The sequence below is a fragment of the Anas acuta genome, chromosome 4 (genome assembly GCF_963932015.1).
Source record: "Anas acuta chromosome 4, bAnaAcu1.1, whole genome shotgun sequence".
NCBI classification, from domain to species: Eukaryota; Metazoa; Chordata; class Aves; order Anseriformes; family Anatidae; genus Anas; species Anas acuta.
In genome coordinates this window covers 13,359,128-13,382,474 of record NC_088982.1, presented here as the reverse complement: position 1 = coordinate 13,382,474, position 23,347 = coordinate 13,359,128, and the positions used below count along the sequence as shown (strand labels likewise).

The window sequence follows — 23,347 nt, the reverse complement described above, 5'->3', positions numbered from 1 at the left end:
AGCTTGTAAGATAAGAAAAGCTGTAAGCAGCAGGGCTTGACTTTTATCTGCAATTCATATATGCCCCAGAACTGCTAAATATTCCTGGGGACTGGCAGCTGAATCCCAAGCACAAACCTTTGGTCCCTGCCCCTTGTGGTACCAGAAAGAATCTTGTCCAAATGGTAGAATAAACCAACCCAGGGATGCAATAAAATTTGAAATAAAGAGCTCTCCTAGCTCTCAACCGCAGTCTATCTTTTACCATTTCAGAACATTTTGCTTTGAATCTGTGCTCGCTGGGAGCACGGAAGGGAAAAGAGAGGTTGCCCAAGCCACCACCTGTGAGAAGAGGTTGGTTTGTTCCGCAGCATGGAGCCAGCTCTTGGCTGAGCCCTCGTCTCTGCCTCTCCTCCGGCAGGAGCTGCCCACCAGCCAAGCCACTTGTTGCGTCGCCTACGGTGGCTTTCCCTCCGCACACTGAAGTAAGGCACCTGCAGGGCTGCAAAACGAGCACGCTGGCTGCCTGGGGGTTAGGGGAGGCAGGCAGGCAGAGCATGGGAATACGAATCCCTGTATTTATTTATTTATTTTTAAACAGAAGAGATCATAAGATGTCCTCTTCGCTGGGGCTGAAAAGCTCTGCAATAGGCATTTACCTTGAAGTGACGCGAGCGTCCATTCCACTATCATTTTTTTTTTTCCCCTCCCTCTTTGCAGAGAGGAAAATCCGATTTTCCCAACCCGAAAAGCACCTTTGTCCTTTCCCTGTGTGTACTAGGGGAGAAGAAAGCAAGGAAAAATAAAATTTAAAATTAAAAAAAAAAAAAAAAGGAAAGGAAAGGAAAGGAGAAGAAAAAAGGAGACAGCTTAAGGACAAAGCCAACCGACCTGTGACAGAAAAAAAAAAAAAGGCAGCGTAGCCGGCGGAAAAGGGGCTGGGCAGCCCCCACCTCAGGGCCCGGAGGCGCTGTGAGGCGCAGGGCGGCGGCGCCCCTCGTCCCCTTCGTCCCTGTCTCCTCCCTCGTCCTCTTCATCCCCATCTCCCCCCTCATCCCCATCTCTCCCCTCATCTCCCCCATCGCTGCCCGCAGCCGCCGCCCCGCGCCGCGCGGCTCCGCCAGAGGAGGAGCGCGGAGGGCGGCGCGTTTCGCTCCCGTCCCGTCCCCCCGCCGCCTCCTTCTCCTCCTCCTCCTCCTCCTCGTCCTCCACCTGCTGCCGCTGCGCCAGTAGCCGGCTGGGGGGAGCCGCCTCACACCCCGCGGGGCCCCTTTGTGCTGCTCCGGAGCTGCCCCGGCTGCGCCAGGGCCCCGCAGCCTCCCTCTCTCGCTCTCTGCCCGCCGCGGGAGAGCCGCCGCCGAGCCGCCCGCTCCGCCATTGCAGCGCGGGGCCGCGGCGGAACGACGCCTCGCCGCCCGCCGAGGAAGGGCCGGCAGCCGCGGCGGTGAGCGGGGCGGACAGCCCGCATGGCGGCTGTTGGGGGTCCCCTGTCCCCGGCCCCGGCCCTGTCCGTCGTGAGGGGAGGCGGGAGGGCAGGGGCAGGGGCAGGGGCAGGGGCCGGGGCCAGCCCCGGAGCCCGCCCGAGCTGAGGGGCGATGCCGCACCGGGGCCGGGCGGGCAGCATCGCTGAGGGCAGGCTGACGTGTGGTGGCGTGTGGGTGCCTTTTTTGTTAATGTTTCTTAACGTTGCTCGTCGTTTTTACTTCACAAAACGCCTGATTTGCTCAAGCCGCGGCTCAACCCGTAAATATATATAAATATTTCTTTTAAATTTTACGTTTTTTGGGTTCTCCGGGGGGCTGTGGAAGGGTCTGGTGCATCCCGACTTTGTGACAAATCGCTCTGGTTTGCGTTTCTGCGTGTTGTGTGTGTGCGTGTCTGCTTGCAGAAAATCCTGCTTCCCTGGAAGAATGGTGAAACTGGGGAATAATTTCAGCGAGAAGAGCACAAAGCAGCCCCTTCTGGAGGATGGATTTGACACCATCCCCCTGATCACACCCCTGGATGTCAATCAGCTCCAGTTCCCACCTCCTGACAAGGTACAGTAGGCTTTAGTTTCCACCCTGGAGAATCACACCCAAATCTCGGGAAACAACAAAAGAATAGGTTACGTGTAGCGAGCGGCTTAGAAATGTCAAGAAATACAGGGTGTTTTAGGGAATGTCAGTTCCCTCTGGGGAAAAAAAAAAAACTGACAGCAAAGCTAATGAAAATCTAGTAGTGGTGATTTGCATTTATAAAGTAGTGGGAAATGTTAGCAATGAGCGTATTTGGATTTCAGTGCTGCTGGATGAGATGTATAAATAGGCAAATGCAAGCTTCTCTCTGTTGTATTGCCATATCCCTCCTTACTCCACGTCTTTCTTTTTAATATTTGGGAGGTACTAAACATTCTCTGTGAATGAGGTGAATTTTCTTGTTTCAGAAAAAGCCCCCCTAATGGGGGGATAGAGCACTGCTTTGTCTCTCTGCAAGATGTACGTAGGCAGACCGGCCACAGAGAGAACTTCCATATTCCTTTTGTGCCTCAGCAGGAACTTCCTGCCTGCTAGCCGCAGACAACGTGAAGTAATGAAATGAGAACAGCCCACCGAGTTTTTCCTTAGCAACTGATTTGGCCCCAAACCTCCAAATAGAGGTGGTTTAGGTGCTCCGTGGCTGCAAGAGGACAGTTTGAGGTGCAGCTCAAAGGTTGGAAAGGAAGCATGTATCGGGCATTCCTTATCACATGGTTTGAATACTAGGGATTTAATTGTAAGGATTTAGGATGATGATGTAGTAGCCCATAAATACATTTTAATAAATGTACTCAAAATAAATGTTTCTGTAAGGGTTACTGTGGATGAGACATACAGATATTTTTTCAGATATTTCAGTATCCTGTTTTTCAGTATCATATTCAGTAGGATATTTAGGTATTTTTCCATGTATGACTCTGGTAAAGAAGCTTTGTGAACTTTGAAAAATACAAAATTTAACTGGAAAATGGTAATATCATCATGCCGATTTTTATTTTTGGCAATTCCACTTCTAGATAAACTGGTAGGTATACGTTCCTTATAGCTCAAAAAAAAACCCCACATAATCTTATATTGGGGTAAAGCACTTCAGCTTTTTTAATATGTCTTGGTAGAGTATTGCTTGTAGGCAATACAAACAAATTTGTGACCTCAATTTTAATTCCTATCAACATCATTGTGTTGTGTGTGGTGATGACCAGTTGGCAGGCATAAATACAATAAGCCATAACAGCTGTTACAGAGCCTTAGGGCCCATTTTCTGTCCTTGGTTACATGGGTGTAAATCTTGTAACTGAGGACAAAATTGCACCCTAAGGCTTTAAAACAAGTTAAGTCTTACTGTGTCTGATACGCCTGCCAACTGGTGACTGGATATAACCAATTACTGAGACCAACATCCAGAGGAATTTGTTACATTACTGCACCGTTAAGCAGAAGTCTGAATTAGGGACCTGTGTGGTAATAGGTTTAACCTGAGTGGAGCCTCTGTGGCAAACCCAGGAGGTTCTGTGCCAGCCTGGTTGCACCTACTAGAACCGTGCAGGACTCCTCTTGTCTTTACAAGGTTTGCCTTGAACAAAAGCAAACATGCACCTGGGCTTGGAACTTACATAAAGGAATATTTGATTGACTCTTCTGCGCTTTCCACTGTCTATTTGTATGATTGCTTTCCTTTCCTTTGCAAACACTGAGGGAAAAAAATAAAGACACGTTTATTCGTCCTACTGGCTTCCTTCTGTGGCTGTGGTTATTCATGTAAATGTCTTCACTGGTTGCTACAGACACAAAGGGAGTAGTAGAGCAACTCATGTGAAAAATGGCAGAAGTATTAAGTCAAGATTGACACATGGATCAAATTCTGAAGTATGCAGATGCTCATATATAATGAACAGGAGTACATACTTCATGTATCTGTGCTTATTACTCACTTACAAGACTCCAGCATGGCAGTGAAGCATAACTTCTTTAGCAATAGTGACTGTAGCGACGAGAATTTGATGTTTTTGACAGCTTCTAAATTAAATGGGTGAACTGATTTAAATTCATATTTAGGTATGTTAAACAAAAGAAAACATTATATAACCAAGCAGATAGAACTCTGTGTTCAGTGTCAGCTGAATGTGATTTGAATTGCCTGAGATTATGCAACATAAAGGGGGAAGAAAAGAAGTGTAATGTTAAAAGGGCATTTCAAATGGTTTACTTCCATGATGCTGTTGGGCAATTGCAAAGTTACATAGTTACAATTATCTTCTTATAGCAGAAAATAGTTTAAGCTATTTCCCTATGTCCTGCACATATCTGTGTACTGCTGTATAAGAATTTAGTAAGCTTTGTGGTACTGAGTCTAGCTACTGTTACTCATTCTAGATGCCATTTCAGGGAAATGAGGAGAGGAGAACCCAAAGCTTTAATTTCAGTACCTGGATACCTGTAAGAGTTACGATCTTAACAGCAGAACGTTATAGTTGCCACTGATGCTGCTCTAAAGATAGCATCTGATTCTAAAAATCTGAAAGGGTCTCGATATTTGTTCTTTGGAACAACAGAGATAATTGACCAGATCTTAATAGCACTGTCAGTGTGATAAACTGCACCCTATTTCATGTGTGGTACTTTGAAAAAAAGATCCTGAGAAATTGTAGAAGACAAAAATGAGGCAAATAGGTTAGGTTTGTGAAAATTCTGTACAATTAGAATGCCTAGGAGAGTACTAGAGACATGACTGACGTAATGAATATTTTAGGAATACAGGTAAGATCCTAAATTGTGTAGTTCAGGGCAATAGCTCATAGCAAGGAATAAACTGAAATTAGAGAGCCTTGGGTGTATCAAGAAATCTCATTATCACATAAGGGTTTGTGTACATCTTGCTGCTAATAACTCAAAAGTTATCTGAGATGTTAAAAATCACAGTGTGAAGAGCTTTTGTCTGGCACATACTGAGTTGCAACTAGATGGGTCATCACCTTTAAACTGAAAATCCTGCCATCAGAGAACATGGCTAAAGAGCATGCCTCTCCTGAAGCAAATGGAGGTGGCTGTTTTCAGACAATACAATGTGGGGAGTGTCACGATTTGGGTTTGAGTTAAGTAGATGCTTAACAACTTAATCTTCCATAGAAGAATTAAAGCTTAAATCTTCCATAAAACAATTACACAAAATGGGGTGAGAAGAACAACAACAAAAATATTGTGCTAGATGTGCTTGTAAGCATGTAAAAGGAGGAGTATTGAGTAAATAAGGTTCCTGTGATGAACTTTATTCTGGTGATGTGCTAGTAAGGTACTGTCTACATGGCTTTTTGATTTTTGATTTTATTTTTTATTTTCAAAGGTTGTGGTCAAAACGAAAACAGAATATGAACCTGATCGCAAGAAGGGAAAATTCCGTACTCCTAAAATAGCTGAGTTCACAATCAGCATCACTGAAGGGGTTTCAGAAAGATTTAAGGTAAGCAGTGCAATCTGAAGATGGTGGTGACTCAGTTTTGCTCCGAGATATGCTTAAAATCAATCGCTGATTGTAGCTGAGACTGTCTGGCTGTAACAGTGCGACTGTTAGGGGTAGAGCTGGAAATGAGAAAAGGAAATTCAGTGTTAAAATAGTTCAGTATTTAGTGATTAGAAGCAAAAGCAAACCCTGCAGCACTATTGGTCCTAATCCCTCACTGGCAGATGAATTCAGAAGGCAATTTTCTCAGAGGAAGCATTTCAGAACTTGGCTGGCCAGGGTGTGTGTGGCTGCATGCAGGTACCTCTCGTGGCATGGGCAGTCCCTGTTAGTGTTGAAGGGCAAGAACCAGAAGAGTATATGTTTTCTTTTTGGCGTATTATTTTTCTGTGTAGCCAAACCATTCTCTTAAAAGCACTGTCATAGTCCATTATGTATTTTTTTATAGTTAAATGCATGACTTGGCAGCTTAAGGATGTATACCAGAGCTCTTTGCTTGGTCCAATTGTATCGTACAGCCTGGTGACGACTTACTGGAGGATGGCAGATCAGCAGGAATCTGACTCACATTTACTCGTTAGTGTCCACACCCTTATTACTCCCCTGAGTACTCCCAGAGGAAACCAGAGAGCTTAACTGATGCAAGGATTGAATTATCTACCCCCCTTCTCACTGGAGGGCAGGTTTTCTTGTGCTGTACAAGTAAAGCAAAGCAGGAAAGAGTGCTTCAGCTCTTGCTTTCCTATCAGTTCCCTTAAAGAAGAAGACTAGTTTTCTAGCCCTGTTAACCTAGCATCTTACCCAAGGATGCCAAAGCAGTTTTAAACAGCAGGCATCCACACTGTTCGGTGCCCAGTTACAAACATGTTTGGAAAGTTTAGTCTGAGGAACAAAGCAGGGTTTCAGTAAAGGTGTCTATTTCTCTTGCTATTGCATGCATGTGACATCCCTCTGTGTGATGGGAGTTTTAGGGCATACCCAAATATTCCAGTTCTGTAATTAGGAGCATAAAGCACAGAATTTGAAGAATAAAACACAGGAACTGTGCCTGACCTGTGGTTCTGAACCTGTCCAGGCCCACACCTTCCTTCAGAGGTATCTACAGCTCTCCCTGGAATCAGAGTGCACAAAACACACAGGCAAAGTGAAGGTTCAAGGAGGCATTAGGAGCTTTAGGCTACATTTGCAAAGGAATTTTGCAGTGTTGCTGGGACAAACCTTTAAGCTCAGGTCACCTGGTAGGGTCTTCAGCCATACAGAGAAGCAGGTAGGTTCCCGGTGAGCTGCGAGAGGGACTTACTGACAGGACAAGAAACCAGTTCTTCTGTTACCCGATTTGGAGCAAGGACATCCCATCCCTCAGGGAAAATGCTACCTTCTGACTGACGTTCCATCTTTCTCCTCCTGACACCATAGTGCTGCTCCTTGAGGATAATCCCTGTCCTCTCAGGTGAGGGTGATGCACGCCGTGTTGTTGGCTAAGGTGCAGGTGGACAGCTCAGAACAATGACAACACGTTTGGCTGTCTTGTGTGTGTCTTATTCGGACTGAAGTCATCTGAAAATGCCCTCTACTTTGTAGGAGTAAAGAGGGAGAATGTGTTTAGCTTGAGCACCCTGCTAGGACCTTGGTTCTAAGCAACTGAGCGGAACCACTGCCTGGAGAGTTGTGTGCTTAGCCACTAGCTGTAGGGTCTAAGGAATCTCATCTCTCGAGCATTAAATTGTAGATAAGGAAGGCTTTTGAATACCTTAGTTGCATCTAAATGTTTTACACGTCTCTCTGTAGATCTGGGTTCTTTCTGTCTTTTTTTGGGACCGTTGAACAAGAAAGACCTCAGTGAACATCAAATAAATAGCTTGTCATGCTGTTAGGTAGTCTTTTCTAATTTGTATAGCTGAACAGTCAGAAGCCTGAGCTTTTTTATGTTGCATTTTTATATACCTTTGGATGGCGTGCTTAAAGTAAAATGTCTTTTAGATATTACTTTATGATGATCACTCTGGGATTAATCTCATACTACAGGGTTGCTAGGTTTTGCTGCTAGGTAACTACTGCATCAGAGAGAGGTTTCAGGAAGATTTGGTATCTCTTGGGAATTGCAGGATGATTCACACCGTGGCTGTAAGTCAGCTTTTAAAGGAGGGTGTGGGGGTTGATCAATTAGGAAAATTGTGGTTCAGGTAGTCAAAAACAAGAGTTTAATGCAGAACATTCAGAACCTAAAAATGTCCCTTAATCTCTACCTAAAAGTTGAGGAATTGAATTATGCTGCTTGCATCATTTTAAAGAGGACTGACTGGTTCTCCAGCAGGGCTGACTGTCATGTTCACCACTCCCAGTAGTAAATATTTCATGAATAATTGATGAAATTTCATAAATATGGAGATGAAAAGTACTGATTGTGTGAGGTTTTCTCCTGGGTCCTTATTAATTGTGAGCCATCATGTTAACTGCTGCTGTTGATTCTGAGAGAGCAAAAGGATATTTGTTTGAAAATTAAATATTTGCTATAATTATGAAATGCATTATTTAACTGGTGAGGCTCTGACTTTGGCTTCTGTTCATGAAAAGAGCTTCAGATGCTGTTTTAATGACTTTAATACTGTACATCACTGATGCATAAGTTTGCTACAAGACGCAGCCTGAATCTTATGCTAAAAATAAAAGCAGTCAGTCATATTTACTAATATTTCACATGTGTATTCCAAGATGTAGTCCTTAAGTAAGGACAAAGCAGATTGCATTTTTGGGATTCAGCAGTGCAGAACATCGAACGCTGTGCTTCTCGGGAAATTATATATTGTAACAAATGAAGCCACTCCAGCGTGTACATATGTCATGTAGATCATTTGGTGTTTTAGCAGCCGGGTGAATATGCAATTACAAAATGTATTTTCTGCATTCAATCCACATTACTGCAGTTATTACAACAGAGCTGAGAATGTTTACAAAGAAAACTGCAAGTATAATTTTCCTGCTTGAAGTCACGTTCTGAATTCAAATCAGGATCTGTCATGAGATTGTGAACCTCCTGATTCTGAGAATGCTGTTGCTGTAATTCAGCTTTATGGCAGTAGCCACTCCAAGGAAGATGGGACTTTCACTGGGGAGTGTATTTTTCATTGAGAAATAAAAGTCTCTCTTTTCTTCTTTGAACAGCGTAGAATAATGTGGGGAGCTGGCCCTTCACATCTGGAAAGCCACTTTGAATGAGGCAGATTTTTCTCTCCTCGAGATTGTCTGCTATACAGAACAGAACAACATGGCTGGAAATGTCATTTCAAAGGAGTCTTATGAATCAGCACGTAGGAGGAAGCAGGAGAAAATTGATGGTATCAGTTAGCCAAAGCCAAACCTTTGCCTCCAGTGATGGAGCCGTGTTTTTACAAACTCCACTTGTTTTTTTTTAGTGAGATGTCTGTTCTGGCCTCCGTTGTTGGGAGTTGACAATTGACAGTTGTGCACAAGCACACCAATTTCAAAAATTGTCCAGTCTATCAAAGAATGAGATTTTTTTTTTCTGTCTTTGGGGAAACCTCAATAAATAACATTCAGAAGTATTTTGAAAGCAACCCTTTCTGTTTCCCAATAAATTTCAAGCCCTTAAATAAACCCAAGCTGTGGTTTGCCTTAAGCCATTTGGTTCTGTACAAAGGCAAATCAATTCTTCAGACTTTATCCTTGACATCTGTACATACATCTAACTGCAGAGCCGGAGCCTGGAGCTTTTTTCTGTGGTAAGACCATATGGTGCAAGCCACGTACTATCAAGTAGCAAGCACGAGGTTATGGAAGAGGAATCAAGACTTCTCACAGTTTCACCTGCTTATTTTAAGATAGAAAAAATGTATTAGAAAAAGTATTCCATGATTGATCTGTCTTGAAGGGACATCTTTTAAAACACATTTCTGCCTCGAGACTTTTTTTACCTGTTGTTCTTTGTAATACAGATGATGATTCTTACTGAAAAACTGACTGGAGGCATGGAAAATACTTCTTGTTGGTTTCTGTGTCTCTGCTTCCACTTAAAACTCAGCTAAATGCCTGAGATGTCAGCCGATTCTTGTGCAGGATAGCACTTCCCCAAGTAATTCTTGGTCTCTCAGCTAGTGCTGGAAGGATGACAGGTGCTTGCTGCCATGTGTAGTTCTCTTTTCTTCAGCAGAACTACTTACACGATTAGAGTTGCTCACTGTTATAACAGTTTGGCAGGCTCTGAATTTTTCCTTTTATCGCTTTGAGCAAGACAAATAAAGGAGATTCTTCTTCCAGTGTAACTGCTGGTTTAAAACTATTGATGTAAATGCACTCTATAGCAACTGTCTTTATTCCCTTTTACTTATTTCTGATAATTTCCTGATAGGACATTGACAATCCTTCTGCTAAATTTTGGCTAAAAGGAATTTTTTGTATGGTCAGAGCTGGCAGATCTGAGTAAAGTGGGTAATGCCTAGCAGCAGCTCATATCTTGTTAGAAATCCTTTTCTTGGAGCAGAGCCTGGTGGCAGGGACACTGGTGGCAGAAGATGCTTTGGGTCTCTCTAGATGCAACACTTCGTACATCACAGAAAGGGTGTGTGATCTTTTCCAGCCTTTCTCTTGGCCTCACTAATCCCTTCCAGGTTTGTAAGGCAAGGTAACGAGATTCTCACATCGGGGACACAGGATGTCTTGGACAGTTTCCTCAGCTCTGTCGGTAGCAAACAGATCCGTGGTGCCTGTGTGATGGAAGATGATGGGAACACTGCCATGAGCAGTTGTGTTCAGCCACGGTGCTGCTTAGGCTCAGGAGGCCACTGCCTTGTTAATCCGGTTTTGTCTAACAGTATCTCCCTCAGGTTTCATTAATCAACTCCCTTGCAGGCTTACTCTGTTGTCTTGTGCTGTTGCTGCTAAGAAGCACTGGGTCTGTAGTTCCTTTGCAGTTTTCCCTTCATGAATCTGTCTGCCTTTCGTGCTGCTATTCCCAGTCATCTCCAGGTAAGCATCCGAGCCAGTTCTCTCTTCCTCTTTGCCCGTTAGAGAAGGAGTCTTTTGACTTCTTTTTTCTGTTCCAGTCTATCCCAAGGCTGTCATCCTCTTTGAGATAAATAGATCCCAGTCATACAGCTAACCGTGACAGGTCATATTAGAAACACCATTCTGCAGTGAAGCACCTGGCTGCCTTTTGTGTCACCAGTCATACTGCAGGTGGATGTATATCCCCATAACAAGTATGGGAAGCCATACCATTTTCTTCAAATGGAATATTCTTTATTCCTTACATACATTGCTTCAAACACATCTTTTCACATAAACTTCGAGGGACAGGCCCAGGTAACAGCAAAGAAAATCATTTTAGAAAACGCAAGAGTGTAAGGGGGAGCAGAGAGCTGGTGTTGGTGTTCTCTGACATGCTGGTAGAGGGCATTGTGTGGCAGGAGATGCAGGGTTTTAGTGGAGAGAGGTGAAATGGAGGTCACGGCCATTTGCAGGGAAGTCAATGTGATGTTTTACGAATTTTCGTCTGTGGTATGTAGCCAGACACAATCTATTGTAATTACAGTCTGCTTACCTAAAATTCTCTTGTAGTTTAAATTGGATAGCAATGATCTTAATTTCCTGTCCTAAATGGTTGTGCAGAGTTGCTGTATTTCATCTTAGGGGGCTCTGTGTTTCACTGGTGAGCAAAACATGAACTCTTGATACGAAGAGTGCTCTGTAAATGTATGTCTTCGCTCTTTTTGTTTGCTGCTAACACCAAGGATGTACCTAGCACTTTACAGACAAATCAGAAATGAAAGCTGCGTTCCCAAGGGGCTCCAGGTGAAATAGGTAAGGTGTAGATGTAGAATAGAGCTGAGATGTGACCAAGGGATGGTGACTGAGCAGTGAAAGTCACTGCATGTGCTGTTAGTGCCACTTCCTATAATAACAGGAGTGCTCCTGGGTGGGTTTGTGTGCTTTCTGACAGGTGTGTGGTGGAAGGAAAAGAGTGAAGGCAGGCAGTGCACACAAATGCAGAAAGAATGGATTCATGCAAGAATTTCTGCCAAGAAGGGGATGCATGAAGAGAAGTGTGATGGTTAGGGCATGGGATAAAAAGATAGCACTAAGGCTTTAGTGGGATACAGGCAAAGCAAAAGGAGATAGAGCTAAGAGGAGCAACACAGAACTGTACGTGCCTTGAAACGTAGCTTGTAATTTGTTCAGGGAGGATGGGAGCCAGGAAAGGGTCTGAGGCAAAGCAGGCACAATTGGTGCAATTGATGCATTTTGCTGTAACATTCTGGCTTGATTATAAAGGGAGCCCAACAAATGCTAGCAAAGGGAGGGAGGAGACTGCAGCAGCCAAGCATAGAAGAAAATACAGTTTGCAGCCTTACGCAGCTGCAGCAGAGCAGGATGCACTGACTGGGAAGATTTAGCAGATCTTGGTGGTAGGGCCTTATCACAGGCTGTTTACGTGTTAGCGTAGTCAGATCCGGTGAGTTTCATTTGTTCGGCTAAATGCTCATAGAGTCTGAAGGTAGCGTGTGTTTTTTTGTGGTTTTGTTTGTTTTTTTTGCTGTGGGTACACTTAGTTCATTCATTAGTCATCTCTCATTTCGATTACTGTAATGGCTTCTGGCTAGACATTGTCCTTCTTCTGCTCTTCACTTGCAATCTATTCAAAAAGCTGCCACATACATAATATCTTGTCAGCTTTTGTGTTCACTTAGTTCTGCTGCCAGTTCCCCTTAAAACTAACCTTAAAGGACACTCCTGGAATGAAAACAAACCCACACTTTGGGTTCCTAGTTCAAAGAAGTTGTTCGTGCTAGCTTCTAGTTATTTCTTGAAAAGTATTTTTAAAGCCTGTCACCTGTGTGGCGCAAGACACCGTGGTGTTCTGCTGGATCTATGTGGTAGTGAATGATCAGAGTAGTTAAAAGGCTTCTGTTGCCACTGTGTGAGGCCCTGCACTCAGCCAGCTGGATGCCACAAGAAGAGATGCAAGGATTCCCTGTAGGAAACGGAGTGGTGCCTGCACATGGATTGCATCCTCTCCTGCCTCCACTGGAAGGTGAGGGCGAGCTGCTGCTAGTGCCCCTGCAGGAAGAAGAAAGTAAGTTGGCTTCAGGCTGTAGTGAGTTTGCACATTTTTTGTGGAAGAAGGCAATGAGATGTCAGCTTTGGCCAGGCCTGTGGTCTGCAGAGCAGCTTGTTGTCCCCTCTCTTTGTGTGCCTTGGGTTTTGCAAGGCAGCTGGGAGGAGAGGGCTCAGAAGGAGAGGCAGGGAGGGAGTTACTGGCAGGGCAAAGAGGCTGACTGGCTGAGGGACAGGAGTGAAGCTGGGCATCTAAGGACCATCAGTGGTGGGTTGTGAGAGGGAAGGAATATGGCTGTTAGAAGGAAGAGAAGGATTTTCAGCTTACAAGAAAGAAGCAAATTGGATAACCAGGTGATTGGGATCACCTTGGAATCCAGGGATGGATGTCTTTCCATCTGTCACTTGCATGTGCAGCTGTCTTTTACCTAAATACAAGTGACTTATATCCTGAAGGATGGTTGGAGAGGAGAGCTCCTCTTCTGCTAGGAAGGAGACAAGAGCTTACTTGATTAGGGATTTGCAAATGGAGTATGATTGCAAATTATTGGAGATAATGAGAGTAAAAAATTTACATGCTAATACCAAAATTAATAACGTTAGGAAGTACAGTATGTGAAAGGGAGAGGTTCTGGGAGAGTTATGAAGCAGGAGCCCTGAGAGCTCTTCCCCGGGGCTTGCTGTGTGGCCGTGGAAGAGCTGTGGTGGACGTGATGTGCAGGCAGTGAGCACCCAGCCCTGAGTAGGTCCCTGGAGCAGGCAAAGGCTTGAGCCAGCAGCTTTGGAACTGCCAGAATCCCCCAGCCTGCACAACGCTGGGCTTTTGGCCTCCTTCAGAAAACTTACTGACCTTCCCAAACACCTCCAGAGCCTTGGAGATTGTGCGATGATTGTGGAATTATAAATATATTTAGATTGCCCAATATTTGATCTGAACTACAAAACAGTTTGTTAGCTTTGCTGTATGCTCCCGAGGCCTCATCTGTATGCCAGAATGGTTGCAGCTGGGGAAAAATGTTAGGATTTTACTCTTCCCTGCTAGTAGGATGGGCAGAGAATGTGGCTAAAAATCCTTTGAGATTTGAGAATGCTTTTCAAAGCATTTTGAACTGTTTACACCTGCCTGAGGAGGAGTTGAGCTGAACCAACCCAGAGCACAGGAATTGTCCTGCTTGCTCTGTCCCATGTCCTAGACCTCTTCTCTTAGAGCAGACGTTCTTGAAGGCTGTGTAGAATATATCCTGAAGGGCACAGAAACCTCTGCAATAATCTCAACTGGATTTTGTTTACTTTCCACACTTTCTAGTATCTCTTTTCCCTCTCTATCTTATTTTCTAAGGGAAAGAGCAATGACCATCAGAGCAAATTGGACAGAGTTAGAGCCAGTGGATTGTAGGGGTGGGAGGTGAGTGACCCCAAACCTGGGGACTGGGCCATGAGGGTGCTGTAGAGCTGTTTGTTTGCTCCCTCCTTTGTGGTTCCTCATCTCCCCGTGCTGCCCAGCTGGGAAAAAGAAAGCCGTGAGCCCATGGCCCTTTTGTGGAAACTGCGAGCTAAGGGGAGAAAGGTCAGTTTTTCTAGAGCTTGGAGTGCAAGGAGGATTCCTGGGGGAGAACAGAGGATAAGGCTTATTACAGCTGTGGGGAGGGAAAGACTCTGGAAGACGGGATTCAAAGTTTGGGCCAGGCCAGAGGGTGAAGGACTGTGTACATGTTTGTAAGTGGGGTGGCTGGGGATACACAGGAAGGAGCTGCAAAAAAATGGAGAAAACAAAAGGGAAAGGCCTTACCACACACGAGACAGGCCAAGGTAGGACACAGCTTGGCTGGGCTGGGAGGTGTGAGGAGGAGAGGTTATGGTGGTGGTTACTGACCTGAGCCACAGAAGATAAGCAGGAGGGAAGATGCCCTTTGGGATTCATCAGTGACATCCTGAGACATGGGACACATGAGCTGAAAGTATGAGATTGGCAAGGCAGAGCTAACCTTTGTGTATGCAAACGAGCAATAAACCTGGGGAAGAGTAATTGGATTTGAAAATTGATGTCAATGTGAGGTTTTCTGAAGGTGATTAAGAATACAATTTTTTTTTTTTTTTTTTCCAACCCAGTGACAGTTCTGGGAAGCTGAAGGTGTTACTCTGAACCTGAAAGGTCCTTTGCTCTGATTTACATTTCTTCTGCTAATTTACTTTTTGATCTGCAGTTCTCCCTGCCCTCTCCTCTGGTCATCTTTTTTAAATTTTCTCTCTATCAAGAATCTTTGGCTTCAGCAGCACACTGCACTCCCCAGCCTTGTTCCAGCCAGGAAATTTAGCACGCGCTGTTGTGTGTCCATCATGAAGTTGGCTTCCTAAGTCCCTAGAAGTTCATCTAAGTCCTTCAGCATCCCAGTCTTCTGCCACACACAGTTTGCAGTGTTGCAAATCGTATTAGTTCTGGGCTTTATCATAACGGGAGCATGTGGTTGGTTGGTTTATTTTTCTGAGAGGCAAAGCTACAATTTTTTTTGGTTGCTTTCTGAAGTACCAGATTATTCTTGTTTGTGTGATTGACCCAAATGTCCCTACGTCCTCTTTTTAGGAGGTGTATATAGCTGGTTTGCTTGTCTGTCCTTAACATTTAGATCATACTACATATTATTTTAATCGACTAATCATTAACTTTAAAAGTTTATTACTTTCTTAGGCTGCAGGACATGCTGGCTTTGCTGTAACTTTTTTTTTTTTAAAAAAAAAAAAAGCTCAACCACTCTTACTCTCCTCTTCCTGTAATCTCCAGGAGCTACTCATTTATGTGTCATTAGAAGGTTTAGAATAGTAAAAACCTCATGTCTGGGACATTCCCCCAAGGTTTAATCCTGGGAAAGATTAGCTTCATAGTGACACCAATTTCAGATTTAATTTAAGGCATCTCATATTTTTGCTCCAACACAGATTCAAGACCAGGGAGGCACTCAGACAGTGAAAGTCAGTGCCATGCAATGCACTCTGTGATGTGTAGATTCGTAGGCTCCTCTGCAAGTGCTGTAGAAGCAGAAACATCTACAGCGGGTGCAACAAACTCTTCTCCTAACAAGAGGGGGCAGCCGTTGCTTTCTCCTTGCCCTGCTGGAGTCACCTTTGTATCATTCGGATGACACCTGTGCTAACTTACTGTCATCTGACTCTATTCTTGGACAGGTACAGGGGAAACCAACATGCTCATCAGCTGACATAAACTAGATTTACACTTACATCATCCAAATCCTGAAAAAGCAGCAGACACGAGCCACCACCTCAGTGTGTCCTTCTGGCCTCACGTGTGCGCTGAAAAGAGAAGCAACCCAAAAAGCCTTGCAGTATAGAGGCAATGGGGCACTGACCATACCATCAGCTTTTTTCAGGGAGAAGCAGGAGGTAGAAGCACATGTGTTATTTCCCAGATTTCCCTCAACAATTAAGTAGCTGTTTTTATTTTCTGATTTTACTGCAAAGTGCATTTGTAGCTAGCTTCTGCTGCCTGTGGTAACAAACAGCGATACGATGAGCAGTGCATTACTAACATGAGCATGTTTTGGTTTTCTTTCCAGGTAACTGTGCTGGTCCTTTTCGCCCTTGCGTTCTTAACATGTGTTGTATTTCTGGTAGTCTACAAGGTTTACAAGTATGATCATACCTGTCCAGAAGGATTTGTTTTCAAGGTAAGTGCTGTAGACACTACAGAAAAATGGGAGAGTGTGTGATGTTCCCTGTGCTGTTTTCTGCATAGCCTCGATTAAGTCATCCTGTGTTGTATAGAAACTTGTTATTTTCAGAGGTTAGTGTGCTTTCAGCTATATTTCTTTCTGCTTAATTTGTAATAGAGATTGTGACTACCACACAACTTTCATGTTCTTGTTATTTTTGCTAATGCTCTAAACCTTGAAAATACATCAACAGTGCCAACACCAGTATCCTGCAGACCTCCTTCATCTGCAGCTCTTGGAGCAAAGCACTCATTTATTGGGTCATACCCCATTTATTGGTGTTGCATGTTCCTCCAAATTCATTTGTCATAAGAAAGAAGAGAATGATAAATCTAAAAACCTGGAGGAAAAAAAAATGGACACTGGAATATATGTCAAAGACAGGCTGAAGTGATGGTCTCATTAAGAGTAGCAGAGTTACCTTAGGGTTATTTTTATAGAAAGAACTTCTTGTTCTAGAACAGTGACCTCCCAGCCCTACTGCCACAGGCCAAAAGTGGTGCCAAAAAAGGGAAAACACATTTATTGGAAAAAATACTTGCACTAACTGAAAGGGAGGCAGGGGCTCACTTAATTCTTACAAGATGGCAGTGCTGTCTCTTCAGCTCTAACCTGGGCTGGAAGTCAGAAAGGTAGTATTGATTTCTCTCAGCTGTAAATTTAGCAGGGTTGAACGTGGCTGTAATTAGTTAAGAAAAGCAGCAGTGATGATGGCATTCTTCCCTCTAATTTTTTTAAGACTATTTAGTCTCCTAATGAATAAAAAGGGGATCTAATAGGATTTTCAAAATGACGTAAGAAAGAATGACTACCTCAGCGTTCCTGCCAGTCCTGTTCAGGACTTTTGATTCTGTCACTGTAGGCACATAAATATTTTACAAGAATCCAGTCCAAAGGTATAAGCAGTGGTGCTGTAGTAGGTTAACTTAACTCCAACCATTCGTTTTTCCCTCGGTTCAAGGGCAAAAGAGGCTGTGGTTAGAACAGCTGGCTGTAGCTCAGGAGATACAGCTCTTCCTTCTGCTGGTTTTCTTTTTGTGTTGTCTCAGACAAGTTCTGAAACCTCTCTATGCCCATGTCTCGAGGGGTGCTAGCCTTTTTTTTCTAAGCTTACTCTTGGCTTTTAGCAATTTGGAACACAGACTGTGTGTTCATACAGAGCCTACTCTGATGTGATCCTGACTCGATGGGAATGGCCAGTCGTGTGCTCCTGTCACAATTCTAGTAACAGCCTGCTTCTTCTGCGTCCTTTCATATCGTGCCATCCCCTCCTTCGAATTGCAGCATTCTGGCTTCTTACCTGTTCTTTCTAGTGTCAAAGACGTGTAAGAGGAGAACAATTTCTGAGCTTTATTTTGGCTGCACAGTGTGTGAAAAGAATCTGATCAGGTTTCTCTTCTTAGGACCCTGTGTTTGAAACACACTTAGGCAGAGCATTCTGTGCCTGATGCTTTGCTTTTAGGGAGCAGCACATACACAGGACTGCATTGCTATTGCTCTTCCAGTGCTGGGTTTTGTAGAGGCTGTTTCCTAGGTGCTTGATGGCATAAAATGCCAGGAGGCACAGCATCTTTTATCATCTACTTCTTAAGTTTTCTGTACAGGATAACAGTGGTACCAAATGGCATGAGGCCTGGAACTAGCGATGCAGACAGAAATTTTTACTTGTTGCCTGTACATCTTTTTGGGGAGAGTCTGTAACATATCATGGCATAGCTTGGTACAGATGTTCTAAGAGAGATGAAGGAGAAGTCTGTGCCAGTTGTGTTCACCTTGTGGCCAGTCTCTCTGTGGACGGGCTTTGTGCTTCAGGTGAACTCAGCAATATTCTCTGGCCTGGATGTCACCAGGCTTTTGATGCTGATGTGATTTGCTTGTTAAGGGCAAATGTGTCCTGCCTCAGGAAGCCTGGTGTCATGGGATTCTCTGAATAAAGCCTGAACGACTGCAGCCCTGAGTCAAATTCGTTTTTCTCTGCTTTGATGCTGTCATACACGGAGCAGTTCCAAAGGTTTTGGTGTTTTCAACCTTTTTGCTGTCCTACACATCCAGAGCTTGAAGGTGTAATTAAAAAGCCGCTCGTTTTCCTCTGCATAGCAGTCTTGAACAGCCTGAGCTGCAAATTTGTGCTAGCTGAAGCTGACACAGGCACAGCCCTGTTGTGCAGATCGCTCCTCTGAAGCGCTCCTTGCTGGCTCATGGTTAGACTCATCACAGCTCGTATCCTGGAGGAATTTCTCTAGGGCTTCAGTGTGCTCCGTACTGCATCTGTTACTCTTCAGCTTCCATTGCCAAGGCACCTGTGTTCTGTCAGACTCATGGACAGTACAAGAAAGTAATTTCCGTGTATTAAAGATAACACCGTCATCTATTAAGGCTGGAATTACTGACCCAGCAAAGTTAATAGGACAGAAGATACTATTTTGAAGTGAAGCGTTGGTACCACTGGAGTCCTTGTGTCAAGGGAACAGGAGGAGTCATCTTCATAGAGCCACACACAGGCTGGCAACCAGGATTTGCTCTGGCATCAAAGGCCTTAACCTGTAACTAAATTCTGAAATAAAAGGGATGTGAAAGAAATGTGAGACTGACAAGTTATGCTGGAGCATCCTGGTTTCTCCTCGTGCCCCTTCTTACTAGTTCTCTCACTTGGGAGCCAATGAAACAAAACAGGTAGAAATGTTCTGCGTAGGCTGAAGGTTACAGCAGGTGGCACAATGCGAACTGGCACCAGTTTCCACAGCTCAGGAGCTCTGGGTGCTGCCCTGCCTGCCTTGATGAGATGCTGAGCAGAGAGGTTATCCGTGGGCAGTACACAACGAACAGCAAGTATAAAGGAAGTTTTTGCCCGTCTTTTCCAGAAGCCTGAAATCCTGAGAAAAAATTCAGTCAGGATGGAAACTCTGATGGATATTTCTTTAGGCTCTTCTGTCAACTGTTGGGCGTTTGTGACTACAAAAAATAACATTACTGAGTCATTTTGGCCTGTTAAAAAGCTAATTGCTCCTTTAAGCAGTAAAAGATTCTGTGGCATTATTTTAGACTGGCAGTAATCTTGGCTTGTCTTCAGCACTAATAATTATATTGCATTTGCTTGAATTTCCTTGGCAGATCTAATTAGATCAATGGATTGTGTTCCTTCCCCCATTTTAAATATTTAGAATTGTGACTACATCCAGTGACTGGGTGAAATAATCACTACAAAGAGGTCTGTGTCTGAGTGCTTCTTAGTCATTTTATCACATCAGAAGTCGTGTCAGTTATCCCAGATGAAGCTTAGATAATGCTTCCAGAAGATGGCACGGCTGATGCAGGTGAACATGCATACCAAGCAGCTCAGTTCCAGAGATGTCCTCTGTGCTCTTCAAACTTAGGTCTCAGACTTGGAACTGACACTTGGATGAGGCTGGTGATTATGGCAGGGAAACCTCCATGATTTAAACAGTGCTGCCTGGCCACAAGTCTCTGCTTAGCTGGAGTTAAGCCCTATCTGCTTTGTAGTGCTAGTTCCAATAAAGCTTTGGGGCAAGATTTGCCTTGGCTGCTCTGTGGAAAAAAAAAAAAAAAAAAACAAACCTGGCTGGATGTGGTAACTTTGGATGCTGTTGTATCTGGCATGCATCTAAGCTTCCAGCGCGCAAGCTGGGTAGAACTGATGAGCTGCTAATTCCCTGGGGTGGCTGCTAATCTTGTGATAGCAAGTCTTCCTTCAGCAGTCAAATCTGCCCCAAGATCACATTCACTGGGGCCAAGTAGTTTTAAAGACTACCTGTAGCCTATTGTTTTAGCAGGTCTTGCTTTTTTCTTTCATACATTTTGATGCTTTATTCACCCCCAACATTTTTAGGAGGCAGAATTTATTTTAAGCCAAGACTGCTGGATCTTTCCCCCAGCCATTTTGTGCTATATGGTTTAAAACATTTGAAACAGTTGCTGGTTTACATTTATGCTGCTTTCATCTTTTTTTTTTTTTTTTTCTGATTAGAAGAAAAAGAAGAGGGGTTGACAAGAGTTCAACCCCAAAGTAAATGTGTACATGTGAGATAGTGTCTGGTCGTGACAATTTTTTTTGTGCTCAGAAATTTCTACTATTAAGTTTTCCTTGCCAAATTCTGTGAGAACAGCAGCACTGGTAAAAAATTGCTGTCCCGCAGTATTAGAAATTTTAATCTTAATTACTGGGAGAAGGAAGATCAACAGCTTGTATCTTTTGAAATGAGAGGATAAATTATTAAACTTAACTTTTCCTTAAGCTGATATGAGTGCTGCAGGTACTCACAGATTTTAGAGGGTCAGCTCAGTTGCACAGATGACTGCCCAGGACCCTGAGGTGTTGTTCAGATTGCTTGGACTGGCAGATGTGGCAAAGGACCTGTGGAGAGACCCGTGCCCTTCTGGAGCAAAACCCAGTGGTCAGCAGGATATGTCCCAATCATTTTTTTTCTTTCAGTGCAACTTGTTGCTTCATAGGCTTTTACTGCATCGTCACAGGAGGGTTGTGAGATACACTGTACGGGCACATCCACTTGTTTTTTAAGATGACATCTGAGTTTGGATACTACTTGGTATTTAACTAAGTCAGGTATTTCATTTTCAAAAGCTCTGAGCATCTTGCAGTTTCTGTGTAGTGCTCTTAAACTTCTGGGAAACTAAATAATGCAGTTCCACAGCTAAAGATAGACTTTAAAAGCTTGATGCTGACTGTATCTTTCTGAAAATGAAGAGTGAAGTATTAGAATCACAGAATCATGTGTATGTACACATCTGCACATCAACAGGGCTGCCCACTATGTTTTCCCTCTGTGTATTACTAGGCTGTAAAACTGGTCATGCCTTGGCACCCCTATATTTATAGTAAGCTCTTCCCCACAGATTGAAAACAAATTCTATTAAGGTGCCTGAAACACTGCAATGTGAGAATGCAGGTATCTGTAATTGTAGATTGACCAGGTGGGACTAGGTAGAGAAGAAAAGAGCTGGAACAAGAGACTGAGTACTTTTAAAAATTAATTTGGGGCATGCATGTTTCTTAACTGTTAATTATTGTGGAAAACAGACACAGATTTGCCTGTCTGGCAAATGCAGGTGTAGGCTAAGGATTACAAGGAGGAACATTCTCACTGCAGTAGGATGACACTGTAGTAGTAATTGCTGTGTGTTGCACCTTGACTTGCCCAAAGTAAAAGCTTGCTTAGACTGGAGGGAAAAGAAAATACTTTGGTATGTTCAGTGTGTATGAGGTTGTATCTGTAATCTAAGTGATGGATTTTCTTTTCAGAATAATCAATGCATTCCAGCTGGGTTGGAAAACTACTACTCTGAACAAGACTCCAGTGCTCGAGGGAAATTTTACACAGTCATAAACCACTACAATCTGGCCAAACAAACCATCACGCGCTCAGTGTCCCCATGGATGACAGTACTGTCAGAAGAGAAATTATCTGAACAGGAGACTGAAGCCGCTGAGAAATCAGCTTAGTATGATAAGCTAATTATTAACACTATGTCATTTGAAGGTAACTAAGGGACTTTAAGGAACTTTTCATTAAATATAATTATGGATAATTTAGAGGTTACTCATGTTTATGGTGCAATTGCTTCTGTTTGCTGATACTGCTTTGCAAAAACAAAACAAAACAAAAACTTGCTGCAGAACATTCATGGGCATAAAACAAGATGCATATCAGCATTGCTTTAGAGCTTTGACACCATTTTCAATGTTAAAAAAAAACAAACTGTTAGATATGTTCTTGCAGTTTATTGGATACTGACAGATTTCTTCACTGGATTTTCAGGGCTTGGACCTTAAATCATGTGTTCTGTTGTCTGAACTGATACTTTATTTATTAATTTTTTATTGTTAGTCATTTTGCAAACCGAAACACCACAGCCATAACTAGAGTGATCTCTTGTTTAGCTGAGAGCTATATTTAGTATTTAGTTTTGGCTCAAGCAAAAGTGATAATCAGCACTGATATCAAGGGCATAATGTAATGACTTGTATGGAGAAAGGAAAAAAAAACTGTCAGGTAGCATTTTTCTTACATTTTCTTTACTGTTATTTATTTGTAAGTGATAATGAAGTTCTCTGCAACAAGGCATGCTCAATGTTTTATTATTGCTGTCAACAGGATTTAACTGCATTTCCACTGTGGCTTTAGCATCTTGGTAAGGATATGCACTGAAACACAAACTAGATAGGCACTATGGAGAACCACAGACAATTCTAGTGATGGATGGTGAGGATAGTGTAAAAAAGTAAATATATGGTTAAGGATGTTCAAAAGAGAAATGCCATCTTTTGATCATACTTAAGAGGTAGAAAGCCTGTTCACAGTAGATGTAGTCCGCTATGTAATTTGTTGGATACAACGGGGGAGTAATATGTCTAAATTTTCTCTTTTATGACATTAACTTTTTCCCTTTTTATAAATTAGAGCTTTCAGTTTATGTATGGTTTGCAGTTCAATGCTTTTTAAAACAAAGCATCACAAGTGAAACAGTAGCATCTTAGATAACACAACTGGCTGTCTGAAAGCTACATGTGAAACTTGAGTGAAGAGTAGAACTGTTTATGTATGGCCTGGGATGGGAAAAGATGTAGAAGATCATAGTATTGTGGATGCACGTTAAAGTTCCATTGTAATTACAAACTTATCTATTCTTTGTGTGAAACCATGTTTTCATTTTTATTATAAATCTTAAATATATTACAAAAGAAGACATAATTAATTTAACAGACAAGGGTGTGAAACATCTGGGTAAGCAAGTAACCTTACTTAAATGCAACAACTTCTAGTGGACATGTCAAAAGTTTGTTTTCTGTAGAGATCATACAGAAACAAAGGGAAACCGTCAAGATCTATAGCAGAACAAACAGTCAGCTCCACTTTTACTCTTCTCCAGTAGAATTTAATTATCAGTAACTTTTTTTTTTTAACCAATACAGTAAAAATAACCATTATTACTTAATTCTATAGATTTGATATGAAGTAAGCAAGTAATATCTGTAAAAGAATTTTTAAGTCCTGGTATGTGGAATGCATAAAAAGCAGTAAGTTACGTGCCAAATTTTTCTTTGCATTTCAAAACCACAG

The 23,347-nt window shown here is 43.0% G+C and overlaps 1 protein-coding gene across 1 annotated transcript; it reads left to right on the top strand.

Moving 5' to 3' along the window:
- The first annotated feature begins 1,088 nt into the window (after positions 1 to 1,088).
- NSG1 (neuronal vesicle trafficking associated 1) lies at positions 1,089 to 22,925 on the top strand. The gene is made up of 5 exons (XM_068679905.1): positions 1,089 to 1,423; positions 1,868 to 2,018; positions 5,338 to 5,454; positions 16,095 to 16,205; positions 21,529 to 22,925. Exons 2-5 carry the CDS (start codon positions 1,890 to 1,892, stop codon positions 21,727 to 21,729), a joined length of 558 nt encoding a protein of 185 aa, XP_068536006.1. The 5' UTR covers positions 1,089 to 1,423; positions 1,868 to 1,889; the 3' UTR covers positions 21,730 to 22,925.
- The last annotated feature ends 422 nt before the right edge of the window (positions 22,926 to 23,347 follow it).